The 27,556-nt window shown below is 37.9% G+C and overlaps 1 protein-coding gene across 1 annotated transcript; it reads left to right on the top strand.

The window, feature by feature from the left end:
* Positions 1-27,556, top strand: TSPAN3 (tetraspanin 3). The gene is made up of 7 exons (XM_063089724.1): positions 1-258; positions 12,673-12,864; positions 13,100-13,174; positions 15,588-15,689; positions 16,809-16,961; positions 17,266-17,349; positions 26,653-27,556. Exons 1-7 carry the CDS (start codon positions 196-198, stop codon positions 26,743-26,745), a joined length of 762 nt encoding a protein of 253 aa, XP_062945794.1. The 5' UTR covers positions 1-195; the 3' UTR covers positions 26,746-27,556.

Here is a 27,556-nt window from a genome sequence, read left to right as displayed (position 1 = left end):
CGCTGGGGGACTGCGGCGGCTTCGCAGAGGCGCGAGGTGCTTGCTGGGGCCGGGGCTGCGCGACGGCACTGGAGGCTGTGGGGAGCGCGGTGCAGGCCGTGCAGTTCCCAGCGGGGAGGCGCCGCCGCCATTGCCACCTCGCTCGGTGAGCGCAGCCCGGCTCGCCGAGTAGGGCCTCCGCGGGCCGCCGGCACCATGGGCCAGTGCGGCATCACCTCCTCCAAGACCGTGCTGGTCTTTCTCAACCTCATCTTCTGGGTGAGCGGGGCCGCGGGCGGGGAAGGCCGAGGCGCCCGTGGGGCCGGCGCGGGCCAGAGCGGCGAGCCCGGGTTTGGGGCGGGGGTCGCCGGGGCCACGCGGCAGAGGCGCGGGGAGGGCTCGGTCCCGAAGGCCGTTTCGCGAGGTCCGTTCTAGGCCGGGATGAAGGCCCCGGGCCTGGAGGGCGGTGAACGGAAGCCCTCGGGGGCTTTCTGCGATCTCCACTCGGCCGCCTCCGCGCTCGGGCCCGACGCCCGGGCCAGCTGGCTTCGTTCCAGGGGCTCCACGTCCCGAGGCTGGGCCGGATCCCCCGTCTCGCCCCCTGGAGCAGCCTGCTGGACAGAGCTCTCGTTGCAGATTCTTTCAGGATAGCAGGCTGGAAATAGGATATTCCCCAAGGAGTCAGGCCTCGCTCTCTTTGTCAGGCCCCGGGGCCCCCGCAGATCCAGTGGCAGTCCCGAGGCGCGCGAGCAAACGGTGCAGATAGGCCGGGACGCTGCCGAGTCAGGGGCGAGGGCTTGACTTAGAGCTCTTTGTGTATGGAGAACTAGTTGGCTCGTCACCAGCCCTGAAAACCGAAAGACTTCAACTTGAGAAGCCAAATAATCCCTTGACCAAGAAAGTCGGTCTTCTTGTTTTGGTCACGGGGTTGAGTGGCCTGAGGTTATAAACCTTTCATAAATTTGGTTCACGTATCAAGATTTTGAAAGCGATGAGTTCGCTTTCAATGAAAGGTGGTTTATGATTTTTTTTTTTTTTTTTTAATTTTTTTGGACCCACCTCCAGAGAAAGTGTTTATAATCATCCCATCTCAGTTCAGGTCTTTATCTTACCAGGGACTTTCAATAACCTGTGTTGTACCCGTGAGTCTCTCCACCCTCGAGTCCATCTAGACCTTGTACCGGGGTAAATCTTTTTAAGCATTTCATCCATCACATCACTTGTTTTTTGTTTTTTTTTTTTAAACACAAAACCCCATAAAGCTTCAGAAGTAGAATAAGGTTCAATCGCCTTCACTTCTTATTGCAACTGAAGTCCTCAGTCTGGTCCCAGATCACCTTTCCTTCCTCTCTACCTGTCATTTCTTTAAGCACTTGCTTGCCCTGAGCAGTTTTCTCTGTGGACAGTCCCCAGAACACTCCTTGAACATTCGCACTAACCATATTTTTGCATATTCTCTTTCCCTTCCTCACTGGTCCCCCCTCAGCTACACACACACACACACACACACACACACACACGCACACACACACCCCACACACATCCTTTCCATCTTATCTCCCTTTCACCCCAACAAAGGATGAAACTTTTCATATCCTGACTGCTGTACTGTAAAGGGATGGTTACATATAATACGGCACTTCCGACACACTTGTATTGTCACAGAGTCCTTTAGGGTATTTATGGTGCGGATGAGAGTCCTGACTTGGAGGTAGTATCTGTTCAAAATCACCCACATGACATTGGGATTTCCATGATTTCTTTTTCAATTAGAGCAGTGTTTCTTATACTTTAATTTGAATCACAGGCCTTTTTAAAAGGAAAAATAAGTTTCAGGATCCCCAAATGAGAAACACTTCGTTAGATAATAACATACTTAAGAGGCAGACACTTGGCTTTGTACCCTTTACAGTTCTTTGTGATATTATGGGCATAACTATTTGATTATGAGGAGTATATATTATCAGGTGAATTCTAGACTGTTCAAGCTCAGAGACTGGAATTGTGAATGTAACAAAATGTTGGAAATACAGGAACCATTTCCTTAAAAATCAAATTTTTGTTTACTCTAAAATATCAGTTAATTCTAAGTGATTGCTCATGAGTCTTTGGAAGTTGTGTGAGTATATGTACTATTTTTACTTACTCTAGTGAAGAAGGTTATGTTGAACTTCAGTTGTGCTTTTCATAGTGGGTTATTGCCAAGACTGGAGTCATACTGTTTAATAAAAATACCCTTTATGTGGGTTAGTAGGATAGTAAAGCTTTTGTGAGCTCTGTTAAGGAAGTTAGACATGCAGAGAAAAAAATTGTGGCATAGTGCAACATAATGAAGAAACAGTATTGTGTAGCTCCTGACAAATTACTAGTTTATGGACAAACTGTTGGAATCTGATGATGATAGTAATGATAACTAACATTTGAGTGCTTACTACATACCAGGCACTGTGCTAAGCACTTTACTTGGAGTATCCTCCCAGCATCCCCATCTGGCAGGGAATATTATTACGCTTATCTTACAGATGAGGAATTAAGGTTTAGTGAGTTAAAGTAGCATACCCAAGGTGTGTTAGAGCCTGCGTTCAAACCCAGGTTTCCCATACTCTAGAGCCTGTGGTGTTAGATCAAGGTGATTTCAGAAGATTGGGAAAGAGGAAGGAACTTGTTAGGCTACATTAGTGTCATTTTCTCTAAAATATACTGATTTTAACATTGTTTCGAAACTGTAGCAGCATTTAAACTACACTATTTAACTTGTCTGTTTAAAAAATTAAGTCTTTATGAGGAAGTACGTAAAAAAATGTTAACAGGTTCTTCCGGGGAATTTATAATGCATTCTTCATTTCTAATAAGTGTATTCTTATATAGTGGCCCGTCTCTCCTTTTAATGCCTCGAGATGTGTAAGTTGAAGAATAAACATGCCCTACGTAGAGCATATCAAAAGTGTATCTAGGTTCCCTTGGGCAACTTTAGTAAATAAAGACTTTTAGCTCTGTTGCACTGGCTCTTCACTGTCAGGTGATAATGGCTGATTGTTGATATTTTAAAGTTTAATTGCTTTGGCAAGATCTTTAAACCGCACCTTCTTATAGCCTGATATCCTGGTTCAGTTGGCAGTTTGTTCAATGAGCTGTGATATGGAAATACGAAGGTACTTGGAAAAGATTTTTTAATTCCGTTTTTCCACAAACTTTTTGAAGTACCCTGGTAGATATGTTTCTGAAATACACAGGCTGTGAGTGATCTGACAGCCACAGTTGTTAATGTTGATTTGGTGCTGATAGTTTTGGACAATGCAGTGTGAGAGTGTTACTGTGGAAAGGCACAAACAGAAGGGGAAACAATCATTTCTATAAGTGTATTAGTGCTAGACCCATGATAATGTATTGACAAAGGTTAGGAGTGTTTGCTGTAAATGACTAAATATTGAAGGCTTTCGTAATGAGTAGTCATTACCTAGTCTATAAACTGTACCTTTGTACCAAGGTCCCAGATAGGATTCTTAATTTGGTAGGTCAGTTGATCATTCAAAGGAGTCCTCCTCTAAAATAAGTTTAAATCAGTACTTTCTAATAACAGGTTTTTATTCTGGTAAGTTAATTGAGTACTTAATCAAGTCTTGTGTTATACAAATTACTTTTACTTTTTCTACTCTATTAGGAAAACCTGCTGGCTAATATTTATTTTGCTTGTATGTGTCTTAGGCGTTACAGAGGCTGTGAGAGAAAGCTTTGTCCATGCTCATACAATTTATAATCTTGCATATCTATTTAGGCTGTTGTTTTCCACCTGTTATGAGAGGTGATAGTAACACTAAAACACTTCTGGAGTGGGGGAAGTACTACAAGAAAGTCAAACAGCTTTTAAATAAATGCCTTTAGAAACAACTTCAGCATGTGGCACCTTCACTCATTTGAAATACCCTAAACGTACAAATCATATTTGAAATCAATATATAACTTTTGAAATTTATCCTGCTTTTAAAAAAAACTTAATCACACTGCTGAGAATGTATATAATTAAGGAAAATTGCTTTGTTAAACAAATTAACACAAATATTTGAGCACCTATTTTGTGCTTATATTTTGGATAAAATGGTGAAAAAGGTAGTGAAGATCGCTGTTCTTACAGAACTTAATTTCTGGTGGAGCAAGACAATTAAACAAGAAAAATATCCGATAGTGGTGTGTTATGCAGAGAATTAAAACAGGGTGATGTGATAGAGTGATTGACTGCTTTAGGTTGACAAAGAAGGCTTCTCCAAGGAGTTGAAATTTATTCTGGAGTATAAGGAGTCAGTTTGGGGGTGATTTGGAAGACGTAGGGGGTTGGGATTCAGGCCCAAGTGAACAGGCTATAGACCCAAAGGCAAGAATCTACTTGGCATGTTCAAATTACTAAGAAAAGGTTTAATTCTACCTTCATGCTTTTGTTTAAAAACTTAAAATTTATAATGAAATGTTTCAAGTATTTTTCTCTCTTGTCACAAATCTTCTTGTATATACTTTGTGTTTTCTAGCACATGCTACACATTTGAGTTGGTAATATGATATTTTTAAATCGGAACCTTCATCTGACATCTTGGAATTTGTTTTTCTACCTCCTGTATTTCTCCTATTATAAATGACTGCTCTGACAAAGAATATGTCATTGGAACACACCTTCAGCTAACCCTTTTTTTTTTGTATTTGTTTTTCAAGTCACTAAAAGAAAAGCTAACTTTGTCAGTAAGCAAGTCATGGTACATAATAGGAAATGTATTTCTTTGTCTTTAACGGTAAAGAAAAATGAATGTTTCCTGTCTCACTATGTTCTTTGTCATCTGTCTACTTGACCTAAGTGTCTTGTGGCCCTGAGTCATCATTTAGAACTTGAAATCAGCAGGTGAGCTCACTTTATTTATTTATTTATTTTAAAAGATGACCAGTAAGGGGATCTTAACCCTTGACTTGGTGTTGTCAGCACCACGCTCACCCAAGTGAGCTAACCAGCCATCCCCATATAGGGATCCAAACCCGTGGCCTTGGTGTTATCAGCACCACACTCTCCCAAGAGAGCCACGGGCCGGCCCTGAGAGCTCACTTTAGTTGCATTTTATGGAATAGGTTGCTTATTAGCTTTCTAAGGTATTTATCATGCTTTGAAATATATTAATGAGTTTTATATTATAAGATCCAATTATAAGTTTTTTGGTAGAAAATTTATTCCATAAAATTTGTACTTGTACCGAACAAGTATACCCTAAGAGTCATTCACGCAGTAAATGCTTGTTGAATATCTACTTTTTACCTGTTTCTGAGAAATACAAGGAGTAAAAAGACATATTCCCTGCTGTCTGACAGCTAGCTAATAGGGAGAGAGGGCAGACAGATAGGCAACATCATCTAATTCTTCATTGAATTTAATTTCTAGCTGCACCTTCCCCCCAAGAAAACATACTCATGGATGGTCTCAAGTCTTCCTTTAAAAGTATTGTTATTGCTTTCTCTTTCTCCTTACCCTCAGCCCCTTCTTTTTATTTATTTTTGGGCTGGCCAGTATAGGGATGGAACCCTGGACCTTGGTGTTATCAGCACCACACTCTAACCAACTAAGCTAACCAGCCAGCACCCTTCCTATTGATAGTTTGGTGGACTCAATAAATGAGAAAAATTATTTGCCTTTATGTGTTTTTTTAATCTATAAAAGGAGGTCTGTAGTAAATGTTGACGTACTGTATTTTACGTTGTTGCTGCTATTGATTAAACACATAACCCAAGCGTGGACAAACTCTAATATTATAAAGCTCAAGTACCTGGGCTCTTACAGTAATAACTGATTCTTTTTACAGTTAGATTAGGGTGGGGCAGCAGAGCGTCTCAAAGAAAATGCATGTTTAAATTCCATGCTTCTCAGATGACCCCCCTGAGCTTTGCAGTCTGAAAATAGCCAGCTTGCGTGCTGTCAGAATAACTTGATTGTGGCAGCTGGTTGATCTCCAGTTTCATTGCCACCTGAACTTTTAGGTCTTTCAACTGGTATAAATTAGATTAAATAGAACAACTTTGTTAAGCTGCATAAACAATAAGTATAGAAAACCAAATACAGTAAAAGTGAAAATAGGGCAGAATTGAGAAGCATGACCTTTGAAATATTGTCAGAGTAATAGCAGTTTAAAAGAATTAAAATATTTCTTTAACAGTAATGGCAATGATAATCAGAAAACATCTACAGGATGAGCCAGAGCCAGATAGACCCAAGAAAAGTGATAAATGGGAGAGATTGGCATCAGTGCCTAAAATATTCAGGATTGAAGAGATGCCTATTTTATGTTGTTAGTTAAAGACAGATTGAGGAATTAATTCATTTGCAAGAGAATAACAGTCCCAATTTCAGACATAATTTTAAGTATTTTTCTGATTATACAAGTAGTATATTTGCTTTTTTAAGAAGACACTAAAAAGTATTTTTTTAAAAATCCATAATTCCACCACCCAGGGACAATCGATTATAATATTTTGGTTTGTTTTTAAAATGTCTTTATGTGATGATATATGTGTTTTTTCCCTAACACACTACAAACTTTATTAAATTATGCTTTCACAAAATATTGCAGGACCGTCATGCAAGCATACCTCTGGATATCAGGGCTTTTTCTTTTGTTTTTGCTGTTATAATTTTGTGATAACATTTTGATGAACATACCTTCTACATAAATTTTTATGTCCATCTGACTTATTTTCTTAAAGATAGATTCCTAGGAATGGAATTAGTAGGTATAAAAGCATAGATGTTGAGGGTAAGTGTTGCCAGATTGCTTTCCGAAAAGATTGTGTTGTATTAATCTGTACCGCCTCCAGTCTGAGGGCCCTTCCCTCTGTACCCTCACACACTGTTGAGTACCGCTTGGCCTATTATTGACTGAATTGTTAGGTAGAAAATAATATCATTTTAATAGCTTCAGAAATTCTTGGTAAGAGTAGCTTTAATTTCTGAAAGAATCTGATGTCTTTGGAAAAGTCTTTTTTTTTTCTTGAAAGTTAAGAGAGGAAATGAAATGCAGGCAGTGGATTTAGTAGAAGAGAACGTGTTTAATGACATGAATTATTTTATCAGATTAAGACAGTTGAAACAAAGCATTGTTGGACTAGAGAATATTATGGTAAGTAGAAAGCTAAAGGATTTGAGATGATAAGACACTTGTAATGGCACGAGGGTAGAGTTTGGGGAAACTTTCAGAATGCATTGTATAGAATTACCTATGATTCCTTGCAGGAGAGAAGTGAGGAGCAAAAAATACTAATATGATGTACAGGAAGCTCTGAATTAAATGCTGAAAGATGTTTACATAAAATGGATTTTTGCAGATTGTTTTTCCCTCTCTCTGCTTTGAAAGTCTGCTTTCTTTTAGAGTACACAGTGGTTTTTGCCCAGTCTTTCTCTTCTTGACTATTTTTTCTTCCTCTCAACATTCCAATCACTTCTATTTTACCAGTTGATTCTTTTACAGAAATGACTCCAAAGGAGCATTTCACGCAGGCAAGCAAGAACTTGTTGGGTACTGTGCTTTTAGCTGAATGAAGTCCAGATGGTTCCTTGCCTTCACACTGTCCTGATTCTAGACATTCATCCATGTCTACTACATAAGAAAATCACTTCTGCTCTTTGCTTCATCTTCACCCACATGTTCTGTGGGATGCTTCCACCTTCACATTTCTTAATTTCCGTATAGATATACTTTTGACAACAGAGCTGTTTTGTCTTCCAGCTTGTAACAAGTCTATGTCGTTTTTATATTGTTTTGTGGATTTTAGCATTTCATCAGCTCATCTGTTTATTTCATAGAGGATTTGAAAATTACCTCCCTTGCAAATTAGTTTCTAAACTATAAAAAAAGCTGTCTTATGTAAGAATGAAATTTCTTACTTTAAGACATTTTACATTTGTGTATATGTAGGGAAAAGGATAAAATAAAGTTATGCTTTTGGAACTCATATACTTCTAAAATTTTATAACAAGATAATTTTTTTTTAATAGGAACAATTTAGTGTCGTGGAAAAGTACTGTCTCTCCTAAAGTTTTTAAATTCTGTGACTTAATTTAGAGCATAGGCTTATTAAAATATAAGGAAGAATGTTTTTTTAAAAAAAATTATTCTTTCTGTATTTCAGATCTCAGCCTTTCTCCTAAATTTCCTTTCACTTCTTTGTAAAAAGGATGAATATTTTTAGTATACTGCGCTGGCACAAATCCTCCTTATAGGTTCAGGTTTTCTTAGCAGTAACTAAAGCAGTTCAGCTGCTTCCCAGTCTACATTTCATCTCCTCTTCTATTGTACTCCCTCCTCCCCTTCCCCCTCCTTTGCAGCTGCTTTGTTGGCAAAGCCCAGATCCTTTAATAGATCCCAATCCCATCATGGCCTTTCGAAAGAAGCATTTAATCAAGCTCACCTTTTATTTAGCTTTTTTAATAGCAACAACTCCTGCATTAAAAATCTGAGTAACTACAAAGTCCCTACATACACTAGTTAGGAATTACTAATAACCTCCCCTCCATTTACCATACATACTCTACCTTTTCCCCTATTCTTTCGGATGTTTTTCATACTGATGGTTGGATGTCATTAAAGCAGTTGCTTGTAGCTGTTTTTAGGTGTTCAGCTGTTGTTAGGACACCTACTATATATTTTTGAAGTACCTTAGGTGTCACTTCATAAATTGTTTATTATACAACTTGAAGTATAAGCACATAGACAGATTTCATTAAAAGAAGATTGAAATTGTCTTCAATTTAGGAAACAGCCTTCATTTACAAGTAATTTGATTTATATAGTCTCATATCAGCAATCAGTACAGTTTCCGCTTTAATGTGTGCCACTAATAAGTTGCTTCTCACTGTATGTTGCCAAAATAGAGCTCCATTATGTTCTCTTCTCTAGTGTGCGAATTAGATGTTGACTGCTTTACAGCCTGGGAAAAGAAACTGTTCTAGAGTCTATTAGAAAATAGGAAGCTTTACAAATGGCATCTCCTATTTAGCCTTCCACTGCATTTGCTGTAAGTCTAGTTGTATCTGTAGTTGGTTTTTCTGGCTTCTTCCAGTCTCAGTTTCAGGCGAGTGCCTCGGTCTGGGGGAGGACAGCAGCACAGGAAGCTCTGCACTTGGCCTTCACAGGCAGCACCAAGTATTAGTCTCACAGGAATTTCTTTAAGTTGAAAACTCATCATTTAATATGTAAAATTCTAGTAGTTCTTCAGTGCCCTGTGCTTCAGATTAATTGTTGAATACATATATTTTCCAGTTTTATCTTGTTTTCATTAGAATTTGTATAGGCTGAAACTTCATTTACTAGGAGCTCAAAAATGAAATTCATTTTAATTCAAGACGTTTAAGAAATAAGCATTGCCTTCTGGAGTAAAAATAAGCTAAGCATCTAAAGGATAGAGAGATGACTAGTTTCCGAGAACAACCTGGGCAAAATTTAATTTTAATTTGTATTTAGGATTTCTGTTAATTCAGCTTGAAGACTAATATTATTTACTTTACTTACACAGTATGCATATATGCATGTGTGTGAGAATATATATCACGCATATGTAGTCGAGAAAAAGTATTTGGTGAGAGTGTTAAGTAGTCCATGTACTAATGTACTAAATGCACTCAAACAGTGAGCCGTTTCTCTTTTCCTCCCCCTGTGCTCACCTTCATCTCAAAGTAATATGCCCCAAAAGCAAATATGTCAGTGAACTCTGAGGATCTTTGAAAAGTCATGTTTGCTGTAAGTACAGCATTTATGTTTACGATAGAGTGCATTTATAAACTAATGTATTCCAGATGTGATGGCCATCAGAATTCAGTAAGCTGGATTAAATTGCCATATCATATTTGAATAGTGAACTGAAACCATAAACATTGGATTGAAGGGAAACAAAGCAAATACAAACCAAAGCTTATGTCAGAGATGGGAGGGTGATTTCCAGGGAAGGGATAAGATGAGGTGTACTCAGTAAACTTTGATACCTGCTATGTGCCAAGCAGTGTTCTTGGTAATGGGTGGTGATACAAGGCTAAAAGACAGATGGGCACAATTTGTGCCTTCAAAGCATATGAGACATAATTACAATTGTTGATATAAATACTCTGTTAGAGCTATGCAGCTGTGCATGGGGTGATATGTAAGTGGATGATGGATACCTAATCCAGCCTGAAATGGTCGAGAATGGCATCCAAAAGGAAGAGGTGACATTTGAGCTGCATCTTAATGCAGGACAAGGAGCTCCCAGGCAGATGAAGAGAGCATTGCAGAGAGAACAGCAGAGGTGAAGAAGTGAGAGAATGTGTGATACATTCGGGGTTGACAGTTTTACAGTGTCCGAGGTGAATGAGGGGTAATAAAGTCTGAGGCTGAAAAAGCAAGGAAGAACAGCTTGGGTCATCAGGGGACTTACTTGCCTCACCCTGATTTTAAGCAAGCTTATGCCTTGATCCAGTTTGTGTTTTTAACAAAAATAACCCCAGACAGAAGCTCTGCCATGGGGTTGAAGAGAAATTGAGGTATTCAAGTAATGTTTGGAAGCATACTTGAAGGAGTTTGGTGGTTGATGGGTTATAGAGGTGGGGCAGAGAAAGAGTATAGGGTAATTCTCAGGTGCTGACCAGAAAAATTAGACATCTGATGCCTTTTGCTATGCTAGGAATATAAGGGAATGTTAGATGGAATGGGCAGGAAGGCAGAGAGGGTTTGAGATAGGCTGAGGGTGAGAGGTCTGTGGGACTTCCAGATGGAGATGTATATATCTGAGATGATAGCCCAAGGAAAGCCTAGAGAATGAGTAAAAACAACAGCCAGCCAAAGACAGAACCCTGGAGAACATTTCAGAGTCTGGTAAAGAAGAGTCAGTCCATGAAGAGATGAGAAAGTGAGCAGGTAGGGGTGTAGGAGGAAAACCAGAAGTGGGGCGTCTTGGAAGCCAGAGAAGAGTTTTAAAAGAATGTTTTTAAAAATTGCCTCTATTATTCTAGTTGTCTTCTCATTTTAAAAAGTCCATGTTCTTAAAAAAAAAAAAAAAATCAAGTCACTTTCCAACTTTACCTAAGTGAAGTCTTTCCCTTCCAGATCTGATAACAATTCCAATGGCCTAGTATAAGAAAGAAAATACAGTTGGCCCTCTGTATCCTGGGGTTTTGCATCCACTGAGTCAACCAAGGGCAGGTCAAAGATATCCAAAGAAGAGAAAACCAAACAAAAAATAACAATACAACAATAAAAATAATACAAATAAAAAACAATGCAGTATAACACTGTTTACAGAGGATTTACATTTTATTAGATATTGTAAGTAATCTAGGGATGATTTAAAATATACAGGTGGATGTGTATAGATTATATGCAAACACTACACCATTTGATATAAGGATCTTGAGCATCCATGCATTTTGGTGTCCGTGGGGATCCTGGACCACTCTTCCACAGATACTAACTGATGACTATATTCTGATGATGTCCAAGCTTACTGGGTCCCATAGACTTAAGAAATGAACTGAGTTCTCAGGTTCAGAGGCGTTAATGATATTTCCAATATCATTGTGGAGGATGTTTTCTAGTTGGAAGATGATTTATATGTTAAATTTTAAAGGATGGTAAAATGATTTTTTTCCTGTGATAGTCACAAAGTGCTCTACAAATAACTTATTAGGCCAAATGTTTTAAAACTTAGCCTGATACTGCCTTTGCTTATTTGCATAAAAGCAAGTGGCATTGGGCTGTCAGCACAGAGCTGGTACCCAATGATAGCAAAATTGACAGTGATAGAGAAGAATGTGTGTAAAACTCTATGGCTGGAGATGGGTGCCTGGAGCAGCAGCTGAAACAAGATGTACCTGTTACATGACCTTCTGCATTCACTTTCCCTTTAGGTACTCTAACATCTTGTTACTCAAAGTGTGGTCCAGGAACCGCATCAGCATCACCTAGGAACTTATTAAAAATGCAGAATCTCAGGCCCCACCCAAGACCTACTAAATCAGAAACTGAGGTTTAATAAGATCCTCAGGTGATTCCTATTCACATTAAGTTTTGAGAAGTGCCATTCTAAAGAATAAATAGATCAATGAGTTTGTGATGTTTTTTAGTGACTGAGCCCTTTGACTTTACCATTTCACAGTCTCTAGGACCACAAGTTATTTGGAAGTGGTTATCAAACTTATTAGTTATTATATTGTCTTTCCCCAAGAGGATGGATAGAAATTAGAAGTGAAGATTCTGGAGTCAGATTGCCTGGGTTCAAATGTTAGCTCTGTCACTTGCTCCTAATTTCCCCATTTGTTGAGTGGAAACTGTGAGGAGCAAATGTGTACCCCACTGATCTGTATTGGATATGCAGTTGAGCTACAAATAATCCTTTGGGGGTGGGGGTGTTGTTGTAGTCAATGTTATTTACTCTTACTTGATTCGTAGTTTCTTGGTCCTAATTGAACTATCAATTATTGAAAAGTAAGTGAAATTTGGAAAACTTTTCACCTTTATCTAGTAAAGAAGTGTTCTTAATAATGAATTATGGGAGACTTTTCAGCTTTACTAAAAAAAAAAAGTCTACATCTAATAGATTTAAAAGTGATGGGAACTCCCATCGAATTATAACCTACTTAAACCATAGTGGGAAAATTTTACCAACAGGGCTTAGCAACCAGTACTCTGACCTTGTTTTCTACAGGGGGCAGCTGGCATTTTATGCTATGTGGGAGCCTATGTCTTCATCACTTACGATGACTATGACCATTTCTTTGAAGATGTGTACACACTCATCCCTGCCGTAGTGATTATAGCTGTAGGAGCCCTGCTTTTCATTATTGGGCTAATTGGCTGCTGCGCCACGATTCGAGAAAGTCGCTGCGGACTTGCCACGGTAAGTTAGCGCTTTACTGACTCCATGTATCAGAATATGCAGGAAATTTATCTTAACCGTCTTCCTGAATTGAGCATGAAATGCCATAGACTCCTTGGCTCTTATAGTTGGAACAGAATTAGCACTTGCTTTGAACTTCTAGTAGTTATCTCTGACAGTTGTTTTGTTTTAATCAAGAGTGTATTTGGAGCTATTTTTTAATTTGTATTTAATTTTTGGCCATGTTTTCTTACAGTTTGTCATCATCCTACTCTTGGTTTTTGTCACAGAAGTTGTTGTTGTGGTTTTGGGATATGTTTACAGAGCAAAGGTATGTCTACTGTAATTTACATAATGCTTTAAAAAGGTAGTTTAAGTTTTTCAAGTTAAGATAGAAGAAATCCATTTTATCATAGTCAACATTTTCTTTTGCCTTATTTCAGTTAACTACTGCTTTAAATATCTAAAGTTAATTTGCAATTATTTATATATCAAGACTTCTAGGCTCGTTTAATATAGCAGAGTTAATTCTATTATTCTTGATTGTAAGTATTTAATTTTTTAAAAGTTATCTCAGAATGAACTGCATATAAATAGTTGGTTAGCTGAGAAGTTTGTTCAAATTTCCTCAACCCATAGATTTGCTATGTGGGGGGGTGATATAAATTTTCTGATTTCCGTTTTAGAAGAACTAAACTGAGGATTTCATTTTCCATTGTCTGTTTAAAAATGCCTTGATCCTGGACACAGAGAAAGATGTTGTGAGTTATGATCCTACTATCCACACCCATCCTGCCAACAAGGGGGTCCTGCCAACTTAGAACAACGAGGCAGCTGTTGCCAGCACCACCTTCTTGCCCCCTTTCCTCTTTCTTAGTCATTCTGTCTTTTCTTTCCCCTTTTCTTCCTTTCTTTCCTTTCTATTTTGCCTGCTTTTGTTTTCCACCTACAGTACCATTTAAAGCTAAATAGCCTGCTTTAAATTAATTAATTTGGGTATAGTTTTGGAACCATGATAAAGGCATAATAGAATCATTCTCATTATAACTTGTGGTTTTAAGTCAAAGGCATGATATGCCAAGTTTGTTGCTTTGCGTTGCTTCGCCCCCCACGGATTTGTCACCCCACTTCCCCTCGGTGACGGAGATGCAAAGGATTACTCAAAGCCCATCTCTACTGAGCAGTGAGAGGCCCCTAAGTGGTTAATCTCCCTTTGGGACGCTGAAGTGAGAGCCATCCCTTCCTTGGGAAATTAACGCTGAATTGGGGTTCTCTCCCTGCATTTATTTTACAGACCAGGAAGTTACAGGAAGAGAACAAAGGTGGGGTTATAGTTTAACAATACAGGCTGGTAACTTTCAGTGAAACAAGCCAGATGACATTCCAGTAAGGCAATTAAGTGGTCTTATCAACACAAGCTTGATCTTAGCAAACATTCCTTCCTATAGCAATTTTTCAGTATCTTTACATAACAGTCAGTAACTAGTCTGTCTTTGAGTCAGCAACCTGCTGTGCCACAATCCTTATCTTGCAACAGAGACTTATAGCCTAAAGGAAATTGGCTTTGGAAAACCAGGCCCTGTGAAGTACATATGTTTTATAGTATATTCCACACAAGTTAATATTCAAACTGTTGATATATAAGATACTTTGCAGCTATGCCAAAAAAAAAAAAAAAAATGCAGTGGACTATGTCCCTACCTATGATCTGGTTATCAATTTTATAGTCTTATCACATCACTGTTACAATTACGAAGTAGGTCTAATCATCATAGAGGGGTAAAGAGATTCTGATACAAGCAAACTTTATTAAATGACACTTGCCACTTTAGCAATTGGTAAAAATAATTTAGGAAGTTTATTTCCTGTCTCCTTTCTGACATGCATTCAATAGCAGCTTCTTCATAAATTGCCACTTCTAAGGACTGATTTTTTTAAATCTGCTGATTTCTTTTGTGTATTTGGCCAAATCTAAATAGTAATAAGTAAAATGGAAATAATGTTGGTATTTGTCCCAAAAGTATCTTACAGAGGCTTCAAAGTCGTTTTGTTTTTACCTCCTTTAGGAAATGAAAATGGGTCTTCTGAGAACACATTGAAAACTTATTTGAAAAAGGAAGGCATCCATTTATAATTTAGGACATGTATCCCAAGGCTCAACTGCTTTCTCCTTGAATAGACCGTCTGGCCATCTTGCATACAATCTTCTCTTTGAATGCTTTAATCTGTGTGATATAACATACCTGAATTTTTACCTATTAGTTTGAATCTATGTGGAGGCAAGAAGGGAGAAAACTTTTTTTACTGTTTTGTTTTAATTAATTAATTTATATTATTACTTTTTTTACATTCTAAGATGTTACAGAGCAGTTGAGGGGAGGGGGAGACAAATGGGGAGGAAAATAGGGTAGGAGGAGAAGGAAGGCGGGGTGTGATAGAGGCCTATGGTACCCCCCTCATTCCGTCAGGGGAGACCAGGGGGCTTCCAGCAGTGGCCCGGTCCTTACTGGGCTGGATGCAGATGTCAGGGGTGTGTGGCTGAAGCCCTCGGCCCCCCAGCACCCCGGCTTGGGAGCCCAAGGTGTTTCCGGTAGCGGCTCAGTGAGAAAACTTTTTTCTTCCAAGAAATTCACAGAGAGATCTGGAAACTTGCAAACATGCCATTTAGGTATTTCAGCTGGAGCCTTGACTAATGTTACTTTTACCAGTATTTTTGAAGGACTGAATCCTTTGTTTTGATTCAGGTGGAAAAAGAGGTTGATCACAGGATTCAGAAAGTGTATAAGACCTACAATGGAACCAACCCTGATGCTGCTAGCCGGGCTATTGATTATGTACAGAGACAGGTGAGCTTTCTTGAGGCAATTTTTTTTTTTTGGGAGGGCCAATCACTGTTGGGTCAACATTAAACTAACCCAGCTATTACTGTGTAAATCAACCACGTACCTTCACTGCCATGGTTAACCTCCTGATGCATACATAATTTTTCCCCAACCTTCACCATTGAAAAGTTGATTCCACTAGCACCTAGTCAAAGCCAGATAAGAAGCATCTTGAACTTTTTTTATCATCTAACTCCCCCACCCCATATCTGCCAAAATAACTAGCCAGAGAGATGATAATGGAAGAGGTATGTGTCACAGGAAAGGCGAGAGTCCAGATGGATTCTAGGGGAGGTAGGAGGTCTACATATAACTTTAGAAAATAAGATCAGTAAAGGCAAGACAAAACTGTAATTTTTTTTTAAAAAGTATATATATAAAAAAAACCAGACAATTTGAAGCATACATGAACGTAGAGAGAATGGGATAATAGATCTTTGTACCCATAACCCTGACTCAAAAATTACCAATTTTTTGTCAATCTTGTTTCATCTATTACTCCTACATATTTTTTGCTTGATTATCTTAAAGCAAACCCCAGACATTTCAGATAAAACATTTTAAACACTTTGTCACTAGAAATAATATTTAACTTGAAACCAGATATATTTTTAAAATTATTTAATTAATTATTTTTGGGTGGCTGGCTGGTACAGGGATTGATCCTTGGGCCTTGATGTTATCAGCATCATGCTCTAACCACCTGAGCTAACTGGCCAGCCCAGAACCAGATATTTAATGTGAAAGATATGAAAATTTTTCCTTAGTTAGAAACTACCCCTTGTAGGCAATGTGCTTTTCATGTGGAGGTTCTAGAGTTAGCCACATGTTGCTATTTAAATTAAAATTTAAAATTCAGTTTCTTAGTCACACTAGCCACATGTTAAGTGCTCACTGTAGCCTCATATGGCTAGTGACTACTATATTGGACCATATAGACGCAGAACATTTCTGTCATTGTAGAAAGTTCTATTGGACACCACTGATCTTTAGTGACTTATTTTAAAGGTCTATAGTACATGAAATTCTTAAGTTCAACCCAGGTATATGTGTGTTGTGAGGAATAATATGTCTGTTCTCTAGCTGCACTGTTGTGGAATTCACAACTACTCAGACTGGGAAAATACAGATTGGTTCAAAGAAACCAAAAACCAGAGTGTCCCTCTTAGCTGCTGCAGAGAGACTGCTAGCAGCTGTAATGGCAGTCTGGCCCATCCCTCCGACCTCTACGCTGAGGTAAGTCTCTTGGCCAAGGCTAGTCTAGTCTGATAACCTATTTTTCAGCGTGTCTTATCACTGCATGGAACTTGTATTTCTGTCCCTTTTTGCTTGTCTTTAATGCCATTTTGTTTTACTGTAAATTATTTTTAAATGCATTGTCATTTACTTTAATTACATACCCGTAAGTTGCTCTAATCAGGTAATCTTTTTTCCCCTTTTAGTTTCTGTCATTTCCATTTCTGTCAATGATGAGTAATCTATGACTGCAGCTTTCACTTTTAAAAAAGACTTCTAATGAGGATGGCTGTATATGTTACAGGGATGTGAGGCTTTAGTTGTGAAGAAGCTACAAGAAATCATGATGCATGTTATCTGGGCAGCACTGGCATTTGCAGCTATTCAGGTAAGCACAGCTAGCCAAGGTTATCAGAATAAGCTGGTTCTCTGATATCAGCCCTGAATAGTTTGAAGCACTAAGTGTATGGTGAATCTTCATGTATATAGGTAACTTGGAAGGGATTGAGGTGCCAGCCATCAGTTTCCAATATCTTGCATTTCTTGTGTCTAGACCCAGACCCAGAATGGTCTAAAGAAGTCAGAGATCTGGGTGCGGAGAGTCCTTATGTGAGAAGGCTCTTTGCCTATTTTCTTGCCTTGATTAGTGAGTGACCTGTTCAAAATACAAACTGTTGCCATAGTGTATTCTTGGAAGGTGTTATATTTATTTTATTTTTTATTTTTTCTCCTTTTATTTTTTTAGGGATATGCACATTTATTTGTTCAAATAACAAATACATAAACTGAATAACAGATGAATAATAAAATACTGCATAGAAAGTAGGGCTTCAGTTTTTCACAAAAACTGGAGATGTATAGCATTAAAATTTGCATATTTTATAATCTCTACAATTATTTGAAATAGCTCTCTAAAGTCTTCCCAAAGCATGCAAATGTCAAATTAATTTCAACTGCGGAAGATGAATAAACTTTTCAAAAGCAAATTAATTTCTAAGCATATCAACAACTGCACTTAATAAAAAGAAATCAAGAACAGAAATTAAATATCTAAGTTTAGCAAGATAAATTTCATAAAAAATAAATAAAACAGAATATAAACACAAGGCCACTTCAAAAAGTTTGTGGAAAAATAGAATTGAAAGATAACGGAAATCTTTCCATGATCTTTTTTTGTTTTGTTTAACTTTTTCCTTTTTTTTTTTTTAAAAAAAGACTGACATCATAGAAAATGTGTTCTCTGACCACGATAATAGAAGGAAATTTAGAAAACTCACAAATGTGTGGAAAGTAAACAACACTCTCCTAGATAAACGATGGGTAAAAAGAAAAGTCACAGGGAAATTAGTACTTTGAGATAAATGTTAAAGTGCAATATATCAAAATTTGTAGGATGCAGGGCTCATGCAGTTCTTAGAAGAAAATTTATACTTGTAAACACCGATATTAAAAGTAAGAAAAATCTCAAGTCAGTAATGTAAACTTTTGCCTTAAGAAAATAGAAGTAGAGCAAACTAAACCAAAAGCACATATAAATAGGAAATAACAAAGATTACAACAGAAGTATATGAAATAGGGGAACAGTAGAGAAAATCAACAAAACCAAAAGTTGGTTCTTTAAAAAGATCAACAAAATTTGCAAACCTTTATCTAGACTGACCAAGAAAAAAAGAGAGAAGACTGGAATTACTAAAATCAGAAATAAAGTAGAAGCATTATTACATTGTCGTGGCTTTTTGTGGTGGTAAGATTTAGTTTCTTTCTCTTTCTCTTATTTGCATTTTTGTTCTAACAATGGGTTTCGTTCTTGCTTGTGTACTCATGGTAGTGATTATTGTTTTTTGGATTCCAGATGCAGGATTTCTTTGAAGATTTCTTGCAGGGCTGGTTGTATGGTGGTGAACTCCCACAGCTTTTGTTTGTCTGGAAAATAAACTATTTTCCCTTCAATTCTGAAGGAGAGCCTTGCTGGGTATAGTGTTCTTGACTCGCAGTTTTTTTTTTTCTTTTAGTATTTGAATATATCATCCCATTTCCCTGGCTTGTAGAGTTTCTGTTGAGAAGTCTGCTGTTAGTCTGATAGGGGCTCCCTTCTAGCTCACTTGATGCTTTTCTCTTCTTTTAAGATTCTCTCTTTGTCTTTGAGCTTTGCCACTTTGACTGTAATGTGTCTTGGAGAGGATCTTTTTGGGTTGAATCTGTTTGGGGATCTTTGAGCTTCCTGGATCTGAAGGCCCATGTCTCTCCCCATACCTGGGAAGTTTTCCATTATTATTTTGTCGAATAGGTTTTCCATGCCTTTTCCTTTCTCCTCCCCTTCTGGAACACCCATGATTTGAATGTTTGTGCACTTAAGGTTGTCTGCTGGCTCTCTTAGATTTTCTTCATATTTTAAAATTATTTTTTCCTTTTTTTTTGTCCACCCGGGTTATTTCAAAAAGACTATATTCAAGATCAGAAATTCTTTCTTTGTTGGGCTGCAACGGTTCCACTTGCTATAGCAATTGCTAGGGTGAAAGGAGGACACAGCAAATGGCGGCTGTTTAAGTTCCCCATCCACACAAGATGGCGCCTAGAGGAAGCAAAGGGGGAGTGTCACTTTTAGTTCTGCAGAAATTTTTATTGGTAGTTGTGCTTTTCCGCGCTGGTGATCAGTGCATGACCAGTAGGCTAAGCATAGGAAAGTAAGGTGCATGCACATGTGACCTTTCCAGTGATTGGCTCTCAGTGTGGAAATCCCGCTTGCTTAGATATAAATACAAGTGCTTAAAGACAATAAACGGAACTGCTTGACGGAAACCCCGCTGCTTCTGAGTGTTCCTTTGCGGGCTGAATAGGCGGGCAGTGCACTCACCCACCTTTGGGGATCCTTCTTCGGCTTGTGCCGCAGAGGGCAACTTATCTGGTCCTGCCTGGGGGGGATAGGGAGTCTGCCGGGGATCACTCGGTGGCCACGGCCAGGGAAATTCGGAGCCCGGGCCTGGCTGACCGAGAGAGCACCCCGACATTTCTTCTGCTTGTTCTAGCCTGCCACTTATGCTTTCAGTTGTGTTTTTTATTTTGTTGAGTGAATCTTTCAGTCCCATGAGTTCTGCTACAGTCTTAAGGTATTAATCTCTTTGTAAATTTCATCCTTCATATCCTGGGTTTTTTTCTCATTTCAATATGTTGTCTGAGGCTTCTTGTATCTCAGTGAGTTTCCCTAAGATTGTTGCTTGGAGTTCCTTTTCAGTCATTTCAATGGTTTTCTGCTCTGTAGGTCTGGTATTTGAGAATTACTATATTCTTTTGGCGGTGTCATATTTTCTTGGGTTTTCCTAGTTCTAGTATCTGTACATTGATGTCTGGTCATCTGGTGGGGCAGTTGCTTTTTCTGTTACTCTGGAGTGGGCTTTGAGGAGAGAGATGTCCTCTTCTTTTTCCAGTGTCTGCTGATGACTCTCCTTGTGTGAGTGCAGTCCAGTGTCTGCTGATGACTCTCCTTGTGTGAGTGCAGTCCAGTGTCTGCTGGGCCACCTACATGGTGGCTGTGGCTGCTGCTGTGGCATCAACTACTTTTTTGGCAGCCATGGGTGGCTGTGGTGGGCCACTCGCGTGGAAGTGGTGTTTTCAGCATGCTCTCTTGCCTGCTTTTATGCAGGAGGTACTGCCCTCGGCTCTTTGCCTAGAACTATGGTGGTCCATGGCACCTTGGGAGGTGTTTTAGTGGAACTTCACAGAATTTTTAAAAATCATAATGCTTTATTTCATTTTGGAAATGGAAAGCTTTATTTCAGTCTTTCTGTGTACTGTTTCTCTACATTAGTTCCTGTTTTTCTGTTTTCGAGGGTTTTATGCATTTATATGCCTAAATCAAGAACTGGTACTATAATACTAGTCTCTTATACCAAGAGTAACAATTTTATTGCTTTACAGAAAATACCTTCCAGGTAAAACTAAGATTCTAGCCTCTTCTGTATTTGTTGACTTAGTTTTTTTAGACTGACGATCACCAAGGAGTTAGTGACATAATTTGATACATATGGCAGTGTGCCATGCCTTTGGTATCTGAGGGGACCAGCTCTTACCAGTGAAAACTGTCTTTTTCTTCCCCTAATAATAGTTTGTGCAAAGTAGCTAGTAACTGCTTAATCACTTCTCACTCTATCTGCTCCCAGCATCCTCATTCCCCCCAAACACACATCCTTATCTCTCACCCTGCCTAAAAACAAATAAGATAATCATTTCCCGCCCTCCAACACAGCTATCCACATTTCCTAGTTTCTCAGGTATATTCATTATATCTTATGGATTCTATTGGGAGATAATATCTTTGAGAACAGCCAAATATTTGAAAATGATTGAAAATCCTTTGCATCAGATCTGGTTCTCACAGTATTCTTTTAGTTCTTGAAACAGGCTTCATGCCTAGAGAATCTATTTTAAGAAAGTGTAGGTATCTCTTAATTGTTAGATTGAAACCAATATAATTGCTAGTTTAAATGTAAGTTGCTTGGATTGCCTGCTCTTTGTATATTTGAACAGAAGCTAGTGTATTTAATGGGAAGTGTCTTCTAAAATGGCAAAAGGGTGATTGTTTACTTTGCTGGTATCCAAACAGACCTGAAATGATTCATTAAATAGTTTAGCTCTTTATTTGCTATGATCTCTGCCCTTCTAAGCATTTACTTTGCGGCTCAGCATATCAATAATCTGGTGGTCAGCAGGAATGTATTTCATATTTTGATTGTCTATGCAAACACATTCATTTAGCTAAAAATAATGAAATGTGAGGGAGAGGTCTCTTTTCCCAAGTGGAATCCTGATCTGTGCATTCTTAATGATTTTATGTTTGGTAATAAAGCTGCACATATTAGCATGCAGCAGAAAAGCTTTGGGACTGTTTGGTGCTTGTGGTAATGAAATATGCAACACATGTATGGAAGACTGAGGAAAATAGTCACTTTAGCTGTATCTATCATCTAGTTAAGCTCATTAACCAGCCATATATTTCTTTACTAAATATTTTTTAATGGGGCCAATAAATATTTTACCTAGTCTCTTAATATATGTGAGATAACTTCCATATACATTTTATATTTAAATCACCCTGACTTAAGTAATTACTGATAAAGAGTTGATATTTTTAATTCAGTAAGACTAAGTCAGGGATTCAGAGCTTTCACAGACTCAAATCCTAGGGGTTTTGGGAAAAACAAAAACTAAAACCTTTGGTTTTAAAGGAAAAACCATCCATTTGAAGTAATAAAGAATTTTCCCTGATATGTTTTCTTTTTTTAAAGAGTACCTGTAAATATTCTAAGCTTTTAGTATTCAAAATCTGGTGTAGAATAGTGTCTTGCGCATGGGAAACCTGAACAAAGGCAGAAATAACTCAAATAATCAGTGAGCTTTTGTACTTGTACACCAATTCTGATATAGAAATTTAGAGTTAGAAAGGATGCTTGGAGATGCTCCAGTCCTTGTTCCCTTTGTTTTGCCACAAAAACTAGGGGAAGCAAGGGTAGTATGATTTATGACTGTCACATCGATAGTGGCAAAACTGAAATTTGAACCTTGGCTCTATTTATACTTTGCCTCTAATTATAAATCTAAGAATTAAGATTCTCAGGAGATTAAATTCCTAAATTCTGTTATGAAACCTAACAATTAATTGACACTTCAGCTGGATAAAATATAGAGATAAAATGGCGGAGTTGAGTAGTTCCAACAGAGACTGATGTTGTTTCTCGGCTTGCAAAGCCTGAAATATTTATTATATGGCCATTTAAGAAAACGTTTGCTGACCCTTGCTGTAATCTAGTTAAATAATCTAGATTTGGGTAGGACCAAAATGACCAAGAAAGAAAAATCTGAAAAATACTAGCTCATTATTATAATAGGATTTTTGAATATAAGAGAATGAGGTTTTTAAATTTTTGCTACACCCCTTAGCTTGTTAGCTTATTAATCAGCAAGGTGTTTCACATCTTTGAGAATAGTCAGCCTCTTAAATTAACAAATGATCAATTATGAATTCTGTATTTAAAGGATCTGGTCATAATAATAGACAAAAATCTAGGTTTTGATTTGTCAGGCTCTTAAGTATCTGCTGTGGGCAAGGCTGTCTGTAAAGATAAGATGAGAAAAATGGGAGTCTCATGAAGGTGGCATGTCCTCAAGATAGTGATCAAGAGCAAACTTTCACAGAGAACTGTTTCCCAGGGCCATGTTGCTTTTCTCTGGTCTCTATGCCAAGTGTGAAGGAGGTTGAGACTGCTCTTTCCTTCCTCTTCCTTCTTGATTACCAGTTATTCATTAAAATATTTGAGTAAATATCATGTCAGGTTGGACCCCCCGACAGGAGATGATTGAGTGGCTTAATTCTGACAGTCCTTTTAAAAAATATTTCAAGTAATTCTTCCCTTAAAAACTTCAACCAAAGTATGAAAAGCTGATCCAAGTGGCTCAGGTGGGTGTTTTTGGTTTTTGTTTTGTTTTAATGTGGGAAAATAAATCCTAATTGCTAACTGTTTGGTAGTTTTTTTTTTTTTAATTGAAAATACCTATTTCATCAAATTTTTAAAAAATGATATACAGTGATACGTTTGGTCAAAAGTGAGCCTCCCTCTCAGTCTTGACCCTGGTTCTTGAGTCCCCCTCTGTAGAGACAATCACTGCTGTCAAGTTTCCTGAATATTATTCCAGAAATAGCTTTTGCTTATACAAACTCATATATATATTTTAAGCAAATAGAAGCTTGTAGAATGCAATTGTGTACCTTGCTTTTTGTTTTACTTGAGATAATTGTAGATTTACATGAAATTGTAAGAAATAATAGAGTGATCCCTTGTATGCTTTGCCCAGTTTCCCTCAGTGGTAATATTTTGCAAAACTGGTAGTATTTCACAACCAGTTTATTGGCATCAATATAATCTACCAACCTTACTCAGATTTCTCATTTCTCTGCGTGTGTATTTGGTTCTGTACAATTTTATGACCTGTGTAGTTTCCTGTATCTACCACCACAGACAAGATACTGAATAGTTCCAACACCACAAGGATCCCTCCTGTTACCCTTTTATAACTGTACCATCTTCCTTGCCCCATACCCTGGCGACTGATAAGTCCTCCATTTCTAAAATGTTGTCATTTAAAATATTATATAAATGGAATCATACAGATTGTAACCTTTTGTACCTTGCTTCTTAAAAACAACTTAGTATCTTTTGGATATAGATCTACTTTATTTACTTTTTGACTGCATAGTATTACGTTTTATGGGTATACTTTATCTAAGCAACATTAAGTGGTACTTATGTAGGTCTTGCTGTTACAAAAACGCAAGTAGTGAATCTTGTCTGTGTGCATGCTCAAAGTCTATTTATAGCAAAAATGTATAGCTATGATATTGAGGGGTTGGAATATATCAATGAATTTTGGTAGGAATTACCAAAATTTTTCTCAGAAAAGAGTGTTTCTGATGTGCAAGAATTCTTATTCTCATATAAGAATACCTGTTTTCTCACATCATCACGTACATAGCGTATCACAGAACATTTTGCTTTGGCGGTTTTTAAAATCGCCACTTGTCTCTGTATTCAGTAATCTTTTGGGGGGGTGGGAGGGCAGTTTTTGTGGTTGCTAGGTGTTCTATTTGGGCTAGGTGAAGATTAGTTCTTTTTTTTTTTAAAGATGATTGGTAAGGGGATCTTAACCCTTGGCTTGGTGTTGTCAGCACCACACTCAGCCAGTGAGCCAACCGGCCATCCCTATATAGGATCCGAACCCGTGGCCTTGGTGTTATCAGCACCACACTCTCCCAAGTGAACCACGGGCCGGCCCTTGAAGATTAGTTCTTGTGACTCCAGTACTGCAATGGAAAATTTCATTCCAAGAAATAACATTGGAGCTAAAATATTTGTATAATATTTTCAAGTCTATTGGAATTTCAATAATCAGTGAAATTTCAGTATAGCATAGCTTTGGAAATGGGCTTGTTAATACTCAATGACAAGGATAAGAAGTTATTGTGTAGATCTTATTGTTCTTAAACAGACTCATTCCCAAGCATAAATAGGGTTTTATCAAGCTTATTTAATTGTTTTTAAATCAATACAAGTTGACTTAATTGAAATAAAACAGTCAAGAAAGAAATGATTCTTATTTCAGACCTCATCCTCCAGTAAAATTAACCAACTGAAAAGAATGTGAAGAGGTGGGGATGGGAAGAGAGATTTTATTTTTTCCCCTAGCAAATCAGTAATTACTGAGCTTAGCATTTTTGTTGCTCAATTTAACATTGCCTGGGAACATAATTGTGTTTGATTTTATAACTGTTTTAACAATGTTTTGATGTACAGTGAACAGAAATGTATTTCTCTAGGTATTAGACACACTAGACATCTCTAGAACTGGCTTAAGATATTTAGTAAACTTTCAACAATATCCATTTTAAAAATGCCTCTAAGATGCTTTGTACCGGTAAGCACTCAGCAAGTAGTGATGTAATGAAACTGATGGTTTGAGCAGTAAATATATATTCTGAATGGGTAGAATATAGGCTAATGTGAGGGCAGAAATTGGAGTTGTGCGGCTTTAAACCATGGAGAATGCAGATTGAAAACATTCCTATTCTCTGTATGAGTGTCTCATTAGTAGTTAATCTTCCACTTCAAACTTTGAGAGTCTGTTTACAGATCGGGTATATTTTGCTGAAATTAGATTGACCCCATATGTTTAGAGGGCCCTGCTTTTTAAAGTCAAATAACAGGGCTTTCACTTTCAATGAGAAGTTAGAACAGCAAATTAACTTACTGTTATTTAGTCCTTTGGTTACTGTTTATATTTTGTGAGAAGCTGGGTCAAAAATTCTAGAATCATTTTCTCTTTAATCCAATTTAATATTCTTGCTTATCAAAAATAACGTGGTGTGACTTTATTACTACTACAATATGCTACCACAGAAGGATTAGGACTTATTAAAATAAAATGATGAAGGAAGAGTGACCTTAAAAAGTAATATGTATGTATTACCACAGAACCAAACCTTATTTCAAAAATAGTAACTGTGACACAAACAAAACCTTCAAGCTACGTTTTTTAGCATCAGGATTGATTTTCATAGAGCTATTCATGTACTGAATTTTGTCGATTGTTATGAAGCCTATCTCCCCAAATTCCAAATGCCTGAAAAGACCACCATGAAACACATGTATTCTTGATCATACCACTCACTGGAATTCCACTCTTCAGTATAGAAGCCACAAGCCATATGTATCTAAGTTTAAATCAATTTAAATTAAAAACATGGCTCCTTAGCTGCACTAGCTGCATTTCAAGCACTCAGTAGCCACATGTGGCTAGTGGCTACCTTATTTGACAGCACAGGTAAAGAATGTGTCTATCATTGTGAAAAGCTCTTTTGGACAGCACTGCTCTAGATTGATAATGGGGGTGGCAGTAAGAGGGCCTTGGTTCTCTGCTGGCTTCACAGAGAGATCCTGGTATAAGGCAGGGAAGCTGAGGCTTAGTACTTAAGACGATTCTTTAAAAAATAATGTATTCATAAAAAATTTCTTCTGTTATTGTTATTATTGCTTTTTGATGATTTGAGGTCATTGAACTTTGAAATAGCTCCATTGCCAAAAAAGAAATAATATTTGCCGTTAGAGGGTTTTCAGCCTGTTTACCCATTGTTTTCTTCCCACAGCTGCTGGGCATGCTGTGTGCATGCATTGTGTTGTGCAGAAGGAGTAGAGATCCTGCCTATGAGCTCCTCATCACTGGCGGAACCTATGCGTAGTAGACAACTCAAGCCTGAGATTTTTAGTCTTACTCTGATTTAGAAGGTGAATTGAGCAGGTCTGCTGCTGTTGGCCTCTTGAGTTCATCTAGTTGAAGCACATGTCTGCTGGTGTTGGACGAGCAGCTTGGCTTTTCACGTACCCACCTACTTACCTATGCACCCTATGACTTTCTTTTCCCTTAGTCTAGCTGACGCTCTTTGCTCCTAAGTTTTTAAGTATGGTGGTAAGTGTTCTAATTTCAGAACTTTTTGCGAGTTACGTAGTGTGGTAGAATTCAAGGAGGATGTAGGCCTGCTTCTTTTACCTCCAAAGCAGTAATGGGATGGATGCTGAAATATCACTGGGTCCTTTCAGTCTTCACAATGGAGAACTCTTGGCCAAAGGTTTTTGCGGGGAGGGGGAGGAAGCCAGCTGTCTGGCTAACACCAGATGGTGCCCCTCATCAGTGTCCTTTTAAAAAATATATACTGTAGTCCAATAAGATAGCAACTGTACAAAATGGCTAAAATAGATTTTAGAATCATATGGTGTGTATCTTGGTTCATCTTCAAAGTCAGAAACTGATCTTTGAAACTAGTGGTTTTTAATCAAAGCTGGCTTTATGGGAAGAGTATAATGTATGCACTACTGTTTTGAAACAATTAGTGTGAGTGTGTGAATGTGTTTTTGTATGATTGAGCCCATTCATCATAAGTCTTAAACTTGTTAGAAATAATGTACCCATGTAGACTAGCAAAATAGTATGTAGATGTGATCTCAGTTGTAAATAGAAAAATCTAATTCAATAAACTCTGTATCATCCCTCAA

This window comes from Cynocephalus volans, chromosome 3 (genome assembly GCF_027409185.1).
Source record: "Cynocephalus volans isolate mCynVol1 chromosome 3, mCynVol1.pri, whole genome shotgun sequence".
Classification (NCBI taxonomy): domain Eukaryota; kingdom Metazoa; phylum Chordata; class Mammalia; order Dermoptera; family Cynocephalidae; genus Cynocephalus; species Cynocephalus volans.
This window is presented reverse-complemented; position numbering and strand designations above follow the sequence as displayed.

What these genes read in the sequence shown, in the direction of transcription:
- TSPAN3 (XM_063089724.1), top strand. Translation starts at nt 196, where the DNA reads ATGGGCCAGTGCGGCATCACCTCCTCCAAGACCGTGCTGGTCTTTCTC. An exon ending in GTCGCTGCGGACTTGCCACG is followed by an intron (nt 12,865 to 13,099) that starts GTAAGTTAGCGC and finishes GTTTTCTTACAG; the next exon opens with TTTGTCATCATCCTACTCTT. An exon ending in TTGATTATGTACAGAGACAG is followed by an intron (nt 15,690 to 16,808) that starts GTGAGCTTTCTT and finishes TCTGTTCTCTAG; the next exon opens with CTGCACTGTTGTGGAATTCA.